General features: G+C 36.1%; 2 protein-coding genes across 3 annotated transcripts in view; one reads left to right on the top strand and one right to left on the bottom strand.

The window, feature by feature from the left end:
* Positions 1-9,716, top strand: part of tep1 (telomerase-associated protein 1) — a 39,162-nt gene extending 29,446 nt beyond the window's left edge. The window contains exons 41-56 of one of the 2 annotated variants that reach the window (XM_052133993.1): positions 413-551; positions 780-1,007; positions 1,449-1,606; positions 1,704-1,811; positions 1,915-2,019; positions 2,177-2,306; positions 3,379-3,464; positions 3,610-3,745; positions 4,723-4,850; positions 5,262-5,383; positions 5,897-6,037; positions 7,801-7,900; positions 7,986-8,109; positions 9,112-9,194; positions 9,289-9,393; positions 9,569-9,716. In XM_052133993.1, the coding sequence (XP_051989953.1) occupies positions 413-551; positions 780-1,007; positions 1,449-1,606; positions 1,704-1,811; positions 1,915-2,019; positions 2,177-2,306; positions 3,379-3,464; positions 3,610-3,745; positions 4,723-4,850; positions 5,262-5,383; positions 5,897-6,037; positions 7,801-7,900; positions 7,986-8,109; positions 9,112-9,194; positions 9,289-9,393; positions 9,569-9,688 (2,013 nt within the window). In that variant the 3' untranslated portion in view covers positions 9,689-9,716. Of the gene's footprint in view, positions 1-412; positions 552-776; positions 1,008-1,448; positions 1,607-1,703; positions 1,812-1,914; positions 2,020-2,176; positions 2,307-3,378; positions 3,465-3,609; positions 3,746-4,722; positions 4,851-5,261; positions 5,384-5,896; positions 6,038-7,800; positions 7,901-7,985; positions 8,110-9,111; positions 9,195-9,288; positions 9,394-9,568 lie in introns of both variants that reach the window. The other variant, XM_052133992.1, reaches the window with a different exon arrangement.
* Positions 9,717-11,258, bottom strand: LOC127649080 (cerebellin-2-like). Its single transcript, XM_052133994.1, has 4 exons — positions 11,049-11,258; positions 10,866-10,949; positions 10,472-10,609; positions 9,717-10,369 (listed from the first exon to the last, which is right to left on the bottom strand). The coding sequence occupies exons 1-4, from the start codon at positions 11,215-11,217 to the stop codon at positions 10,083-10,085; spliced, it is 678 nt and encodes a 225-aa protein (XP_051989954.1). The 5' UTR covers positions 11,218-11,258; the 3' UTR covers positions 9,717-10,082.
* Between the last annotated feature and the right edge of the window lie 5,765 nt (positions 11,259-17,023).

Raw genomic sequence — 17,023 nt, 5'->3', positions numbered from 1 at the left:
TTATAATTTTATAAATTCAAGTTTGAAAATCTCCCATTGTCTTCAGTAGAATGTTCAGCATTGAAAATTAAATGAACAGTGATGATGTCATTGTAATATTTGGATATGAACTGGGATTGGTCTTCCTTTCTCACATCTATTAAACCAGCATTACACTGCACAGACAGTGTCACATTATGTGTAGATTCTCATGCACAGCCAACTGAAAAGACACAGATGGAGTGACATAACAACAGCAAAGCAGCTCTGATGTGGCATTTTATTTAGACTGAACCGAAGCCCAAAACCTAAGCTCATGTAAAACTTAAACACTATTCTTTTGGTTGCTTTTCAAGCACTGATATTTCCTTCAGATAATGCAAATCAAATTATTTGCATTATAAGGATGACAGTGAATGTTTATAATTTGCAGAAAGAACCATTGCAGCAGCAAAAGCATTCCAGATGTGGAAATGAAGATGAAGCTAATGCTCTTTGTGTGGCTGTGTCCAATGGGTACGCTGCAGTGGGTTATCATGGAGATGGCATCAAACTCTTCAATTTGGAGTCAGGTATATAAAATTACAGCTTTGTCAAACAAACTTGCTCAACAAAGACACGCCATGTAATCCAGATTAAGACTCACATTTTCAAAAGACTGCTTTTCAATCATGCTTATTTTCAAAAGCTGTATACAAACAGAATTCTGTGCAAGTCACAATCCACTTAGAAGTATGAGTATTTGAATTACTTGAATAACAAAAGTAGAACTCATCTTGGAATGTTTTGTGCGGTAGAAGAGAAGGTCTGGGCCAGTGAGAAGCTTCAGGTGTCCATGCTCTGTGTAATGTGGATGGAGGCTGAAGGGGCAGAGCTGCTGTTGGCTGGGGGCATGGACCACCATCTCAGGGTCTGGGAGAGGCAAAAAGAAAGTCTGGAAAGCCTTGTGCTGATAGAATCTTTTGGAGTGCAGCAAGGACCTATACTTGCCCTGGCTCAAAACTCCACTCATGTGGCATCTGCATCAGGTCAGTATACATGCCCCACTGTAATGTTTTATGCTCATGTTGCTTTTATCACATTTTCTATAGTATTGTGTAGCCAGCACCTTTACTCAACAGCATAATATCTTTTCCACATTGCTGTTTATTGTGGCCAAGAACGCCCTCTTAGGCAGTCTTACTGACATGTAAAATGACAAAACATAGTTTGCCCATGGATATGTATGTTCTCATCTGCACAGCTTACCACTGTAACCACACTATAGTTTTAGCTAGAAAGGGATGGGTGCAGCTGAATGTTCCTTTACTCTTGCAAGTTGCGTGGAAGCCTTGCCAGATCGTGAAGATGCTTTACAGTATTGTCTGTCATATGCATCAAATGGCCAGCGAATAGAGGAGCCTGAAACTACAATATTGATAACCCCTTGATTTAGTATTCTGTTTTTTGAAAATGTAATTTTGTTTTAGATGACTTCACTATTGCTCTATGGCTAAAGAGAGAATTGACTTCTAAGCCCATGGTTGACCGTACTGTGACATGTATTCTAAGAGGTCACAATGGAGGGGTCACATGCCTTGCCTTCAGTCCTAATGGGGAGAAGCTTCTATCCGGGGGCAAAGATCAGGTATCTAGATACTACTCCCCATTTATCACTTAAGAAAGGAAATCTTACATCATGGTGAATTTCATGACAATAAATATTATAATCTATCAATGTGTAGGCTTTGATGATATGGAAGGTGAATGGCTCTTCTCCAGTTCTCACCCAGTCTATTTCCCATTGCCATGGTGACTGGATTACTGGATGTGCCTGGACATCATCTTCTGTGGTGAGAAAGTCATTTGCAAAATACATTTTAATTTATAACATAAACCTCAGATATTGTATGCAACAGAATGCATGAATATCATGAAATCTCTCTCTCACCTTAGCTTAGTTGCTCTAGTGACTGCAAGCTGCGTATGTGGGATATCCAGACAGGAAGTTGCCTAAAAGAGATCCTGTCTAGTTCCTCTCTTAGCACAATGTGCTGCTGGGTAAGACAATTGGACTCTAAAGTGAATAAGTGAGCCACATGCTGTAAACATAAATATTTCTGTCCTGTACTCAAAATGTGGAACCTTTTCATTTAATAAACTTTTAATTTGTGTCATGTACTTTAAAAAATGCAACCTGTTCATTTCACATCTGTAGGAGGATTATGTAATGGCAGGCACTGCGGATGGACTGCTGATGTTGTGGAAGTGGGAATCAGGAGTAGAAGTCACTAGGATTCAGGCCCACAAGTCACGACTCCATCACTGCACTGTGATCTCTCAGCTAGGTACAGAGAGGAAAAACACAAACACACACAGCTGCTTAAAACTCTCATAACTAAATAGGTAATTGGTAAAAAATAGTGAAAAATGTAAAGGTACACTCAGTAATTCTTCCTTCATTAAAAAAGTTTGATACATTTTAAAAAACAATGTTTAAAATCCTGTATACTCACATGAGATGAAGATTCCAGTCATATCAGTAGCCTAATTTATGTTGTTTATTATACATGGAGGGCTGCCATGTTGAGATCACATAACCAGCCAAATAAAGGCAGGTGGCGAACAGTGTATATCTGTAATGGTAATGGAAAACATTTGCTTTGCATGATGCTGCGTTAACAGTACTCCACTAAGCATCAGCACAACTTCAAAGTATTACTGAGTGCACCTTTAAATCTATTTATTGAAAAGATAACTATCGCTGAGTAGTGGAGTAGTGGTCTAAGCACATAACTGGTAATCTGGTAATCAGAAGGATGCTGGTTCGAGCCCCACAGCCATGATATGGAAGGCAAGTCCTTGAGCAAGGCACTTAACTCCAGGTTGCTCCGGGGGGAACAAGTATCCCTGTAACAAGTGCACTGTAAGTCACTTTGGATAAAAGTGTCTGCCAAATGCATAAATGTAAATGTAAATGAATGGAAAGTCCATGAAAAAGTCATGGGAATTCATTGGTCAAAAAATGTGGAAACCCTGTGTCTCCTAACCAACCAAATTGGCCTAGTTGCTAGGGAAGGTAGAATCACATGGTGTAACCTCCTTGTGGTCGCGATTTATTGGTTCTCGCTCTCAATTGGGCATATGGTAAGTTGTGTGTGGATTGCAGAGAGTAGCACAAGCCTCCACAGTGTCACACAGAGCAGAGTCATGCACAATGAGCCATGTGATAAGATGCACAGATTGACTGTCTCAGTCACCACCCAGATTGAGGTGATTAACCGCGCCACCACGAGGACATACTAAGTAGTGGGAATTGGGCATTCCAAATTGGGAGAAAAGAGGATTAAAATAAATAAAATAAAAGAAATGTGGAAACCCTATGTCTTCTCTAGCAAAGCCATTTGTTGTTGCATACAGAACTGGGGGAAAATCTGAAACCGAAGGACTTATTGGTGGCTTCAGCATCAGAGGATGGAACTGTTAAACTCTGGCATCCACTGCAGGTAACCAAACCTCTCCTCCATGTTTTACTCTTGTGTTTTATTGTAACCTTTTATTATATAGTTCATTTATATGCACAAAATAATTTTCTATGGTCAGATATTGATTGTAATTTTGAGTAATTACACAGAATGTGTCCGTGTGTAGGTACATCATCATAGTACACTGCATGGCCATAGTGCAGAGATCCAGGCTGTAGTGTGCAAAGAGGATGGACTGCTGGAGTTTCTCACTGTCTCTAGTGATCGCTCACTCAGGTCATGGAGTGTCACCACAGCAATGGGTACTGTGCAGTCACAGACAAAACAGACTTTTTCAGAACAAAATGCTCCTCCCCATCCAAACTGTGCTTTGTTTCAATACTGGCAACACTGAAAAAGTTTTGATTTGTTATAAAATAGTCTTTATTTTCTCTGAATCGAAGTGTAGTGTCATGGAAATTCTAAATGCTGACCCAAGTAAACCTAACTTCCTAAATTACCTGACTAACCTGCTGGTCCTAGTTTCCCAGCCCGCTGGAACAATATTCCCTGCCCACAGACAATACTCACACAATCTGAGAATCTTGTGTTCTGTCACTACATGCTAGCGATTTCACCATAATACCTATCTCATATCTAGACTTATGCTGCAACCTAATAACTCTACCCAGACTGCAGTTTCTCTTTTGCTCGTTTATTAATACATGGCCGGGGGTCCCGTAAGATGCAGCTGTAGAACTCACCCAAGAAAATTTAAAATTGTGGTTTTTATAGATGATATTATGTGATCGCTCCTGATACTTGTTTACTTTATTCTGATTGCATATAGGTTAGTTAAGAAAATTATTTTGGCTAGAAATAAACATTATGAAATATAGTTAATTAAAGAGAGCATAATGAAAATTCCATTAATTGTTAGATGCATATTCCAGTACATAAAGTTCAACAATGTCAGGTTTGCATTCTCAGTTCCTCTTAAAATATTGCACCTGCGTTGACCGTTCTTTTGCTCCTCTTCTCAGCTACCTTTCATATTTAGCCCAAAATTTGCTATCTCAATAGGTTACAGTAAGCCAAGCCTGTCTGTCACAGGACAGATCATATGGGCATATGGCTCTAAGGACCATAGATGGAGTATAGCATGTCATACCACCGGACATGTCCAGAAGTATTCCATGTAAACTACACAAATACTGCTGCATGTCCAATTGCAGCATTTGTTTAATAATAATACCTTTATAACAGAGTAACATTTTATTTTATATACATTCACCTGCAGAAACTCATTGCCAGAAGGGCAGCGTCAGAGCTGTGTGCTTCCTGGAAATTGATCAACTGCTGGTGTGTGGTTATGAAAAAGGCAGACTCGAGATTTGGCATCAGAATTCAATGGTTTACTGGAAAAAGGTAATTTGTGGGTTGGACCTTGATCAGTCGGTCATACTCCTCTTCTACTCGTGTGTGTGTGTGTGTGTGTGTGTGTGTGTGTGTGTGGGCATGTTTATGTGGTTTACGAGGACACTTTTTTTTTTTTAGGATACAAACTGGTAATTACAAGGGTATTATGCTATAAGTGTCGTTTATGAGGACATTTCTAGTGTCCCCATAATTAAATGGCTTAAAAATATTAAACGATGTTTTATTGAAAATGTAAAAATGCAGAAAGTTTATTGTGAGGGTTAGTTTTAGGGGTTGTGTTAGGTTTAGGGGATAGAATCTATAGTTCTTACAGTTTAAAAATCATTATGTCTATGAAAGGTCCTCACAATGATAAGTACAACGTGTGTGTGTGTTGCGTGTGCTGCTTTTTGCTCGAAGGTCAGTGATGGCAGTGTGACTGCAGTCACTAATATGCCAGAATCTCAGTTGGCTGTGGGTTCCAGTGACTGTTCTGTATGTGTCTGGAAACTGGATTGGGACTCCAAGAAGTGCAGTGTGAGGTATTGCCTTTTAACCTCTTAAAGGAACATTTCACCAATAAATTAAAATGGTGTCTTCATTTACTTACACATGTCGTTCCCAACCAGTATGACATGGACAAGCTCTTCTGTGGAACGATGGAAATTTATAGTGACTTGCTTAAAAGTGCAAGCATGGAAGTAAAAGGAACCGTTCACACAAACATTAAATTTTTGTGTTTATCTCTCTAATCATGGCAACAAAAACAAAATTAAAAATAAAAGGTCAGAGAGAGCATTTTTAAATTAAGAAATATGTTTAAGAAATATGTTTGTTTACATTGTAATCTTGATTCCTTAAAATTTTTAATCAAGTTAATTTAATATAACTTCTTATGCCCCCTGATTGAGAACCACCTATAGTGGTTTGGCATCTTCTGAGAGTAGTTTCTCATTACAAAAATGTTTGCAAACACACTCTTGGCTGGTTGTATGTAGCTGATGTTGTATGTCAGTTTCTGAGAGTTTGTAATGGTCTCATGTTATTTGTTCCAGACTTGATAAGGTGTCTACATACAAAGTGGAGCCTCCTGTGAGCTTTTTATACTACTGTGCCACTCTGTATGGAACGGATATAAATGGAAGAACTGTTGATGTGTTCTCCACCACAGACAACGGGACCAAGGAGTTGTATAAGTATACAAACACAACACCGTTATTTACAAACATACAGTTAAAGATATAGTTCACCAAAAAAATTTAAGTTCTGTCATTATGGTCACTCATGATGTTCCAGACTCATATGGCTTTCTTGCTTTCATAAAAGTTACCTTTTTAATAAAATTCTGGTCACTCTATTTTTATGAAATTATAATTAATGGAGACTGAAGCTCTCGGATTCAAAAAGGACACAAAAGCAATATAGAATCATCATGAAAGTGTTCTGTACATTTTGTGCACCATATTCTAAATCTTCTGAATGAATTTGTTAGAACTGTGTGAGAAACAGATCAAAGTTGTTATTCACTGATAATCTTCCTTTCCTGTGAGCTCTTAAATTGATAGTTCTCCAAAAAAAATGAAAATTCTCATCATTTACTCATCATCATGCCTTCCTAGATATGTATGACTTTCTTCTGCAGAACACTTATGAAGATTTTAAGAAAATCTCAACACTTTAGGTCCATACAATGCAAGTGAATGGGGTCCAAAATTTTTAAGCTCCAAAAAGCAGATAAAGCCCGTCTTAAAGTTAATCCGTATGATTCCAGTGGTTGACTCCATGTCTTCTGAAGAGATCTAATTGGCTTTGGATGAGAACAGAAAAAAATTTAACTTTTTCACCTTCTCCTTGCCATTGCAATCTTTTAGGTATGATCGTGATTTCAAGCTTGATTACACTTCTTAGTGCTTGATGCATGCGCAGAGTGTAATTGAGCTTGAAAATCATGATTGACTGAGATGTCAAGATTTATAGTGAAAAAGGAGTTACATTTTGGTCTGTTCTCACCCAAAACCAATTAAATTCCTTTAAAAGACATGGATTAAACCACTGGAGTCTTATGGGTTACTTTATGGGTTGCTTTATGTGCTTTTTGTAGCTTTAAAGTTTTGGACCCCATTCACATGCATTGTATGGACCTACAGTACAAGCTGAGATATTCTTCTAAAAATCTTCATTTGTGTTCTGCAGAAGAAAGAAAGTCATACACATCTGGGATGGCATTAAGGATGAGCAAATACTGAGAGCATTTACATTTTTGGGTGAGCTATACCTTTACCTCGAGAATCTCTGCCACTTTTGAGTTGAACAAATCGGTTGTGAGCAAATCAGTCAGATCAGTTTTGTAAACCAGATCGGCTGATTCATTGAAAAGATCAGACTCGTATGAGCAATTGTTTCACAAATTGGACATCAATTCAAGGACAATGTGTATTTTTAATGAACTGTTGTCAGATGTTTTACATTGTTACTGTGCCGCAGATGAAATCAGATGCAATCAAAAAATAACCATTGTAACAGTTGCATCTGGACCTTTCAGGGAGATTCTCTGTTAAGGTATAAAGGTCTGTCACACAAGAAACTTGGGTTAGGATTCAGAAGAGCTATGATATATGATCAACATCAATCAACTCTTTTTTTTTTTTTTTTTTTTCCCCCACAAGAACTTGGTCTGGCTTACTCTTCTTTATGTATTAGAAGACACGATATCTGGTCAGCCAAATACAAGATCTAACAAACACGGCTTCTCTTATGAATGCACAAAGGATAGCTAGTGTGAATTTCAAGATTTTCACTCAATAACAATTTGAGGATGAGTGAATGATGACAGAATTTGTAAAATTTGGCTGAAAAATCTTAGCCACGCAAAGCAGCACATGCATAGATAAATATAGTTAAGGGTAGCATACCTTCAATGGGTAATAAAAAAATTAAAGTGGCTATTTGTGTGTCGTAGCTGGGGACAAGAAGTACGTACTGTCGGAGTGATGGCGAATGATAACAAGAGCTTTTGGCTATTGGGGTTGAACGAGAACTTGCTCCACATTAGTTTCATTGTAAGTACACCATCTTAATCATCGTCATATTATAGGATTGGCAAATTAACAATTGTAGTAGTAATCTGAAATAACTTGCTTTCAGGTTTCTTTAAGTCCCAGTGCCTCTTACTACTTGGAGCATTGTGAAAGTGTGGTGGGTAAGGAGGAGAATGAGAACCAGAGTGAAGAGGCCAGATCCTGGATCACAGCTGCAGCAATGCAGAATGGTACGCCTTTGTGGTTTTTATACTTTAATTAATTAGGGACAAAAATCTAGCAATTGAGGGGAAATCCCAAAAAATGTAATCTTTATGATATGTTACTATGATAATGTTTCAAATAACACACTCCAGTTGCTTACCAGGGCCCAATTGCATAAAACCCCTTAAGTTAAGAAACACCTTAGTTTTAGTAATCGCAAAGGTATTGTCAAAAAGTGGTTTGTTGCAACCAGCTGCTTTTCCTTCGATACTTCAATACAAAACTTGTGACACAATTAAATAAGGCAAACAAATTGATATGAAAATGAGGCAAACAAGACATGAGACAATATCAAATGAACAAACACTGGGAAAAAAATAAACGTCATACAGACTGTAATTCCTAATATGCTAGGGTGGGAATAGTTTTTCTGAAATAGATTTGTTAACATGTGCCCTCGCTAATAAGTTTTGCATTCCCTTACAATAGTAACCCTATTTTAACTTTGATATTCGTAGTAAAACAATAGTGATAATACAGGAAAATTAAAACTATTGTCATAAAAATCGTAATTTTCCAACAAAAAAACTAAAGCAAACAATACATACGGCAGTCATGGTTACTACAATATTACTATAGAAAAAGGATTTCCACCCAGAACTTTGGTTACAACGGTCTACAATTTGACTATAGTAAAACCATAGGTAAACTACATGGTGTTTGTATGGTAAAACCATATTAACCACAAAATTAAGGTTCTTATTACCATAGATTTAGTTTTCCTGTATTATGACTATGGGTTCACTATGAATATCATGGTTAAAATATGGTTACTGTAGTAAAACCATGAGGGAATACAAAAGTATTGCGATGGAACCCAAAACTTATTGCAAGGGAATGCAAACTATTACGAGGGAATGCAAAACTATTACGTAAATTCCATATTTACCTACATTAGTAATTGTAAAGGCCTTATTAAAATACTCTTGGCTTGTTTTCAAATCATGGATTTTGTTTTGTCTTTACAGACTTTATTGTGTGTGGCGATTCTGAAGGGAACATGTGGTTCAACCAGCCCTCTAATCGTTCCAGCTGGACCCCAAGAAGACCGGTAAGTATCTCTGATAGATAATTATCTGAAGAGTTTAAATTCATACATTATATTTATGTTGATAATAAACTGTGGTCTTTTGACCGGTCTCTAGGCACACAAAGACAGACTAACTGTTCTGCGGCTTACCAAGAGCCTCATCATCTCTGCATCGAATGACAGAACTGTAAAACTGTGGGACAGAAACACTAAGAAACAGGTACCTTTTTTCTTACTGTCATAAGCCCCTGTAATGCAAGTGGCCCCAAAAATATTTGGACACTAAGGATAGTTCACCCAAAAAAAAAAAAATGCAGAATACTAAAGGAAAACACTGTATATACCAATGTTATTAATTTCCTAATTGTTTTCTGCTTATTCCCTGTATCTGACAGCTGGGCATGTTTGTGTGTGGAGGCCCTGTCAAGGTGTTGGAAGTTAACCCCAATGACCCTAATGAACTGGTCTGTGGAGATGCACAGGGTCAACTGTACTTCCTGTCCTGGAAAGAATGATACCCTTCAATTAAATGTAATTCAGTCCAAGGATGCCCTTTGTTTGTTGCATGGAAAAAAAAAAAGTGAACAAAGGCTTGTAGTCGATACACTCATACTCTTTTAATTATTCTTTTATCAATTACCATGTTGCCTTCTGCACAGTCATTTGTTTGGTACATGCATGGAATAATATTTACATTAATAGTAGATTGATACTATTGCCTTAATCTAATCCATAATGTATAGGCTGATATGGTCTGATTTTGAAATGTATGATATGAATCTGAAAATCGTGTGATTCTGTAGTGACTTATGTAAAAGATAATACATATTACATCTTTTGTGATTACTCTCTATTAAGTTCTGTCTAAGTTAAAAGGACAGTTTTTATTATACCTTCTGCACATTTTAATCACATGGGGAAAAGCAGGTGTCCACTGAAAGTGCTGTGATGGTGTTCACCATTGTCAAAAATCCATTGTCCAGCATAGAGATTTACTTTTATTTCTTCCCCTACTTCTAGCAGTAGAGAAACTCCATTTGAAGAGCTGATAAAACCACTCTGTTGGTATGCATGAGTAGAGATGATATGCTGGTTATTTTTAAACAGTCCTGCAGTAACCGCTTTCTCACGATTTCCATAGGCCTTAGAGAAGACCGTAAATGCGTAAACTCCCCTTATAGGTGCTGTAAAGATTCCTGTATCAGACAAAGATACTTATTTTTTAAATGCTCTTTATTAAAGGAAATCGGTTTATTTTAGAAATGTCAGATGCATTTACGGTATATTAATTGAATTACCTGTGTTTGGATTATAGGCATTCCCAGTATTGAGGAAAATGTGTTTGTAAATCAGGGTGTATAAACCATTCTGAAAGGGTCCAACACTTTGTGGTCCGGAAGAGTCCAGCAGAGAAGCTGAGAATGCCACTTTTGAAGCTAAAACATAAACTTTATCAATTAGATTACAATTTTCTTTACATTTAAAATGTGCTTTTATATATGGTAAGTATAAGTGAAATTCTGTACACACAGCAGCACTTAAGGTTTCTAAGAATATAAATCACAAAATGTAAAGTAATATATAAATGAAAAACTGAAAAAAAAAAAAAAATAATTAACTTTTTACTAGTCTGTTTCTCTGTTTTTGTGGCTCCATGACTTTTGACTTGCAAAAATGTATTTGTTCTGTTACCTTCATTCTGCTTGATTAGTTCATCCATTTTGATCTTTGTGTCATTTGTTATGCCATAAAAGGTCTTCATGTCTTTTATCTGAGCTAAAATGATACAAATGAAGAAAAATGATGTGTATACTTGGACTTATTTAAAAAAAGAGATGCAATAAAAATGACATTTTAAAAATTGTGTCATGTTACCTTTGTTCTCTTCCCGTAGTTGCTCAATTTCATTCTCCATTAATTTCATTCTTTTCTCCATGGTCTTTATTTTCCCCAGTTCAGCAAGGATGTTTATGTTTGGTGTAAGTACATCTTCTGCTGGTATGGCCCAAACATTAAGTATTAAAACTGAAAACAGCAACAACATTGTTAATCGTGCTGTCTGTTACTATTGAGGTATGAACTGAATTTCTCGTATTTATAAAGACAGTTTAAACAACTTGCGTAATTGTTTAAACAGACCAATAGACTTTGGACTGCAAAATCTGAATTTGGATTATTTAAAATAAGATAAATAAGTTGCAATTTAGAAGATTATTTTGACATGAAAGTAGATAAATATAAATCTATCAAATGCCTGAGGTCACAGCTTCTACTTTCCAACATCAATGTTGTATTTTATAGGAATACATCATTTTTAAATGACATGACCTGTAACCGCAGTGACACAAGTCTGACAGCAAATCAAAAATCAATGGCACCAAAACATGATTGTAATAATGAGATATTACAATTCTACTGATCAGTCACCATAAAGGTGCTCGTAAGGTACCATTAAACAATATTGTGCATATTTTATACAAAATATCTTTCAAAAATTATATAATAATGTAATCATAAACCACATAATACATTACTATTTAAATTTTTTATATTTTATCACACTTATCTTTTTCCTTTTGTCAATTTGAACTCCAATTCAGATCATAAAGGAAATATTTATCTTAAATTTACCTTGAGAGGACATTTTGTTCTCTCAAGGGAAAAATTAGCTAACCACTGAATGCGCTGAGGTTATCCTCAGCATCCCGTATCCACCTGCCTGACCAAAGTTTCACACAGACAACATCTCCAAAAACACGACAGCATTAGAGGTGTTAACTGTATTCTGAGGTTCATGAGCATGTGCTACAACTTCTTGTCCATTCCTAACAAAGCCTAGAGTTTATGGGGTTTTGTCACAGGAAAGACCACATGCAAAAACTTTAAAGGTGTAAACTCCTCTGAGTGGGGCTGTGAAAATACCTAAAACAAACAGCAAAATAGATACAGAGAATAAGCTGTTTGCTGCTTTGTAATATCATGAACTAACAACAATAATGTTTTACAGAATGTATTAATCGTGGTTCATGTTAATTTACAAATATAATATTGTTAATTGCTATTTTGTAAAGTATCTTTTTTGCTGTTTGTTTTAGGTATTTTCACAGCCCCACTCAGAGGAGTTTACACCTTTAAAGTTTTTGCATGTGGTCTTTCCTGTGACAAAACCCCATAAACTCTAGGCATTGTTAGGAATGGACAAGAAGTAGTTGTAGCACATGCTCATGAACCTCAGAATACAGTTCACACCTCTAATGCTGTCGTGTTTCTCCTTGAGGTTGGAGATGTTGTCTATGTGAAACTTTGGTCAGGCAGGTGGATACGGGATGCTGAGGATAACCTCAGCGCATTCAGTGGTTAGCTAATTTTTCCCTTGAGAGAACAAAATGTCCTCTCAAGGTAAATTTACATCAAAATGTATTATTAACTGTTAACGTGTACTATTACAAATGGTTAGTAAATGCAGAAATAAACATTTATTAAAATTAATAAATGGTAAATAATTACATCCCTTTGTTGTTCATGTATGAATACATGATATATAACAAATCAAATGCATATGAATACAACCTTATTGTAAAGTGTTACCATAAATATTACACCACACATAATTAGAGAGGAAAGTAAAATTGAATATTTTGGTTCCATGACATACTGTACCTGTAATTGGGTTCTAAACATTTCCAATGTTGGTGAAGATGTTCTTGTAGATTAGTGTGATATCAGTACTAAAAGGACCGATGTTTCCATTAGATACCAGCAAGGAGTCTAAAAAATCTCTCTGTCTACATGAAAGTTATTGAAATGCATCAATGTTTAGGTACACTTCATTTGAGAATGTCTGCGTTGAATTTATCCAAACAATTAAAGCACATTGTTTTACCTCTGATTTCATTTCTTAATTGCTCCACTTGACTCTCAGTAAGGTTTGTGATTGCTGTGAATAAATATAGACTCTGTTAAATCAAGTTTATGCCATTTATTTGTAATACTGTAAAAATAAAAATATAGAATTGTGATTTTTTTTTTCAGCAAAGGATTTTCTGTTGTTCTGCAACCTTCTGTTCAATCGACAGCCTTTGTAGCATAATGTTGATTACCACAAAAAACTATTTCGACTCGTTCCTCCTTTTTACAGTTGTTTTAGGGTTTATTGACCATCGTCATGGTAACAAAGTTGTAAAATTGGCTATAACTTTACACAGAAAAGGCTAGTAGGCAATTTTATCACACTATAATCATGTTTACACAGATATCCTTTATGTGTTGTGGTTATATTAACTAAAAGTTAGTATTTTAACGTAAAATAAAATTGGCCCCCATTCACTTCCATTTTATGTGCCTCACTGAAACCTCAATTTTTGCTTTTTTCAAAGAAAAGGTTTTAGGTTGTGTTTTCATGTTCATGGACAAAAGTTGTTGAGCAGGGTTGGGGTTGTGTTTAGTTTTCATTGTTGATAGGTTTTTGAGTGAGGGGGATCGCCAAAGTGGATCACACAACCTTACAGCCCAGGTCAGGCAGGATGCATTTGTTGCTTTGCTGCAGATTTTGATGTATTTTTAACAAATATAATGAAAACAGTTAGGTAAAATACACATACAAAAACAAACAATTAATATAATTGTTTTTAATCAATCAATTGTAAAATTGTAACTGAATCTGACAGTAATTACAGTATAATCTATTGAATTTTCTGAGAATGTTTGAATTATTGAATTACATTAATCATTTCATCAAAATAATTTTTTTCCAGACTAAATAAATGTAATTTAAGCGTATAGTGATGATGGTTTAATTTTGCAAATAAAATAATTCCATTTGCAATTTACTGCTCTGTCAAGTGTATTTGCCAGTTTCCATTCAAACTAATGTCCCACGTTAACATGGGAAACCAGATGTTGCCCTGTGAAGCCCTTAAAATCACTCTTAAACTTTGTCAAATTCATTAGAACAGACATCAATTAAACAAAGCAGGTTAATAATGTTACTACTGATACCTTCTAAGTACTCATCTCCTTGCAATACCTGTGCCTTGGAAACAAAATACCTCTACAGGGCTCCCAAAAAATGTCTGTCTGGATGAGGGTGCAACCATGTTACATTAACCATAACAACATGCTGTTAGGTCAATGTGTTGCAACATGTACCTTTTTCCTGAGCAATAACGTGGAGGTGTTCAACAGCTTTTTTGCAGCCAAGGCTTTAAGGTTTTTTTTTTATACAGAAAATATATATTTTAAATAAACCTACTCTGAAAAATATTTTCTGGAGTAAAAAGTGTGACAAACTAGCTCCAGTCTCCCCCATTGTTGACTATTCATGATTGATCCCCCTCCCCACCCCCATCCCAACATACACACCTCCACCTCACACCCCACCCCCTCCTGCACAGACTTCTGTTGTTCTGATCTCTGTTTAGACTTGAGTCATTTCAGACACACCTACAGATGCTACAGACAAACTGTCAGACTGCAACATTCTAAGAAGAATCTTTATTAAAGTAATCCACTAAAAAGATAAAACAGATGATTTATATTGTATTAAATACCAATACTGTATTCATCTTCATCTGATTTGAACTGCATTATAATCTCTCACATAATGATTCCACTTTTCCACAGAATATTTAGACAGACACAGGAGTATTGTGTATTCTGTGGCATGATGTCTGATGAAGAAGATGGTATTGTCTTTGGGAGGCCAGTGAGGGTTGTAAAACCAGCAGCTTTGAGAAGCTCTGTTCCAGCAGCTACAGAAGAGACTTGATGCAGACCAACACTATACTGGCAGTGGGAACTAATAACTTTCTTGTGATGACAAGTGACACAGTCAGATGCCAGTTAATTTACTAAACTCTACTTGAAGCTTCATACTGTGTATCAGATGTTTGTATATTTTATTATTGTCATATTTTGTATATTTCACGTTTTCCTTTTAATAAAGGTCTTTAGTCTCAGCAATTGACCAATAGGGCTGACCATTTTATCTAGATGATGAGAAATGGAAATGTGACTCAGGTGTGAAGAAGTCTCCTGAGGATTATTTACCATGGCAACAAATGTTAAAGTCATATCATGGAAGGATCATCAGTCACTATACATCCGAAATGGTATATAATCTGATGTATATGGGCCTGTGGAATTTGAGACTCTGGGCCAGTAGATTTCTGAATACGTCCGAAATTCAGTGGTTTATACAGGAGTCTACTGGTCTGGATACAGCACTTTTCATGCAGTGGTTGTTATAGTATTACATACACAAGGTTGACTGGTTTCGTATAAGGCCAATATATTTAAGTGATCCTCCAATGACAATGAGGCTGAAAATTATACTTTCGTCCTTTCTGGAAAAAGAAGGAGAGAAGATAGTAAACAATCAAGCAATCAAAAATCAACAACCCTCTGCATTTCAAAACATTTTAATTCATCAATGTACTGCTCATAAATTTAAAAAAATATTCAGATTAAACTAAATTACTCTGTACTCTTGCATCTTAATGCCAAAATAAGGACTTTAGAGGGGTTGCATATTATTTACCGGAAACATCTGTCTTATCAAATATTTTCAACTTTGAAGTCAGTTTTGCAGTGACAACAAAATATTACAAACAAAAGTGGTATTCCATTAAGCTTTAATTAAAGTTAAAAATAGCATTCAAACAATTATATCTCTTCAAAGAAAACCTTCAAAGCCCTTAGAAAGATGTTTTCCTTGTGTGGATCACTGTCCTTGAATTACATGTCCCATAAAAACAGCCTTTTGTGAGCTGCATGTGAACTCTAATCTATCAGCAGGCACTAAAATGCTGTGACAAATTTGCAGCAAACAGTTTCATGTTTATTTTCTTATATTGTGCTGGTTTATATAAAGCCTTCATTACCTTCTTTCTTGCTTTTTAACTCCATGACTTCACAATTAAGAGCATATAACTTTTCCTCCATGGTTTTAATCTTTGCGAGTTTGCTAACAATGTCTACTTTCGGTACAAGAAACTCCTGTGCCTGTGTGACCCACACACAGAACAGTACAAATTCATTTCCAACTTAATCACTGCTGCTGGATGTGATTTTTGATTGTGAGCCTCATAAAATCTCTCTTAAATAAACAGTAATTGAGCAGTCCAGGAGACTTTGAACAACAGATATTTTATTTAGAAGATTTCCTTCTTGTAAACACACTTTTCAGTTTTCAACTGGAATACCGTAATAAATAGTGTGCTACCTGATTGGCTTTGTAATGAAAAATACGATTTAAAGGACAAATAAATCAAAGTATCTGTACAGATGCCACAATAGTTGTACTTACAATGCAACAATGCAAATCAAATCAAGCAAGTACAATATTTATACCATTAATCAATGGAAATATGTAAATGCTTCACGCTGATAGATAGCCGTGCAATGTGTATAAACCTGACCTGACCTCAAGAGATGTACCAGTGATTGATGCTTGAGCCTTCTTGTTAGCGCACCCGCCTCCTGTGTCGTGACGGCGGTTCGAGTCCCGTATGATCGAATTGATCAAAAAGTTCCTAAGAGGAACTTGACGATAGTTTTGATTATTATGACTTATAAACGCCCTCCATTTGTAACCAATCACTCTCCTCTCAACTAATTTGCTGTCAGCAAACCCTGGCATCCTTTGAACGCCCCCTGGGGGCAGTACCGCCCCTGTTGAGAACCCCTGATTTAACCGCTGGAGTCTTATGGATTACTTTTATGCTGACTTTATCTCCTTTTTGGAGCTTTGGTCACCATTCACTTGTATTTTATGGACCTACAAATCTTAATTTGTGTTCAGCAGAGAGAAAAAAGCCACACATCTGGAATGGCATGAGGGCGAGTAAATG

The sequence above is a fragment of the Xyrauchen texanus genome, chromosome 9 (genome assembly GCF_025860055.1).
Source record: "Xyrauchen texanus isolate HMW12.3.18 chromosome 9, RBS_HiC_50CHRs, whole genome shotgun sequence".
Lineage (NCBI taxonomy): Eukaryota > Metazoa > Chordata > Actinopteri > Cypriniformes > Catostomidae > Xyrauchen > Xyrauchen texanus.
The sequence above is the reverse complement of the archived record's forward strand: the minus strand, read 5'-3'. Positions and strand labels throughout refer to the sequence as shown.

What these genes read in the sequence shown, in the direction of transcription:
- LOC127649080 (XM_052133994.1), bottom strand. Translation starts at nt 11,217, where the DNA reads ATGTTGTTGCTGTTTTCAGTTTTAATACTTAATGTTTGGGCCATACCA. An exon ending in ACTAATCAAGCAGAATGAAG is followed by an intron (nt 10,610 to 10,865) that starts GTAACAGAACAA and finishes TTTATGTTTTAG; the next exon opens with CTTCAAAAGTGGCATTCTCA. An exon ending in TGCCTATAATCCAAACACAG is followed by an intron (nt 10,370 to 10,471) that starts GTAATTCAATTA and finishes TGTCTGATACAG; the next exon opens with GAATCTTTACAGCACCTATA.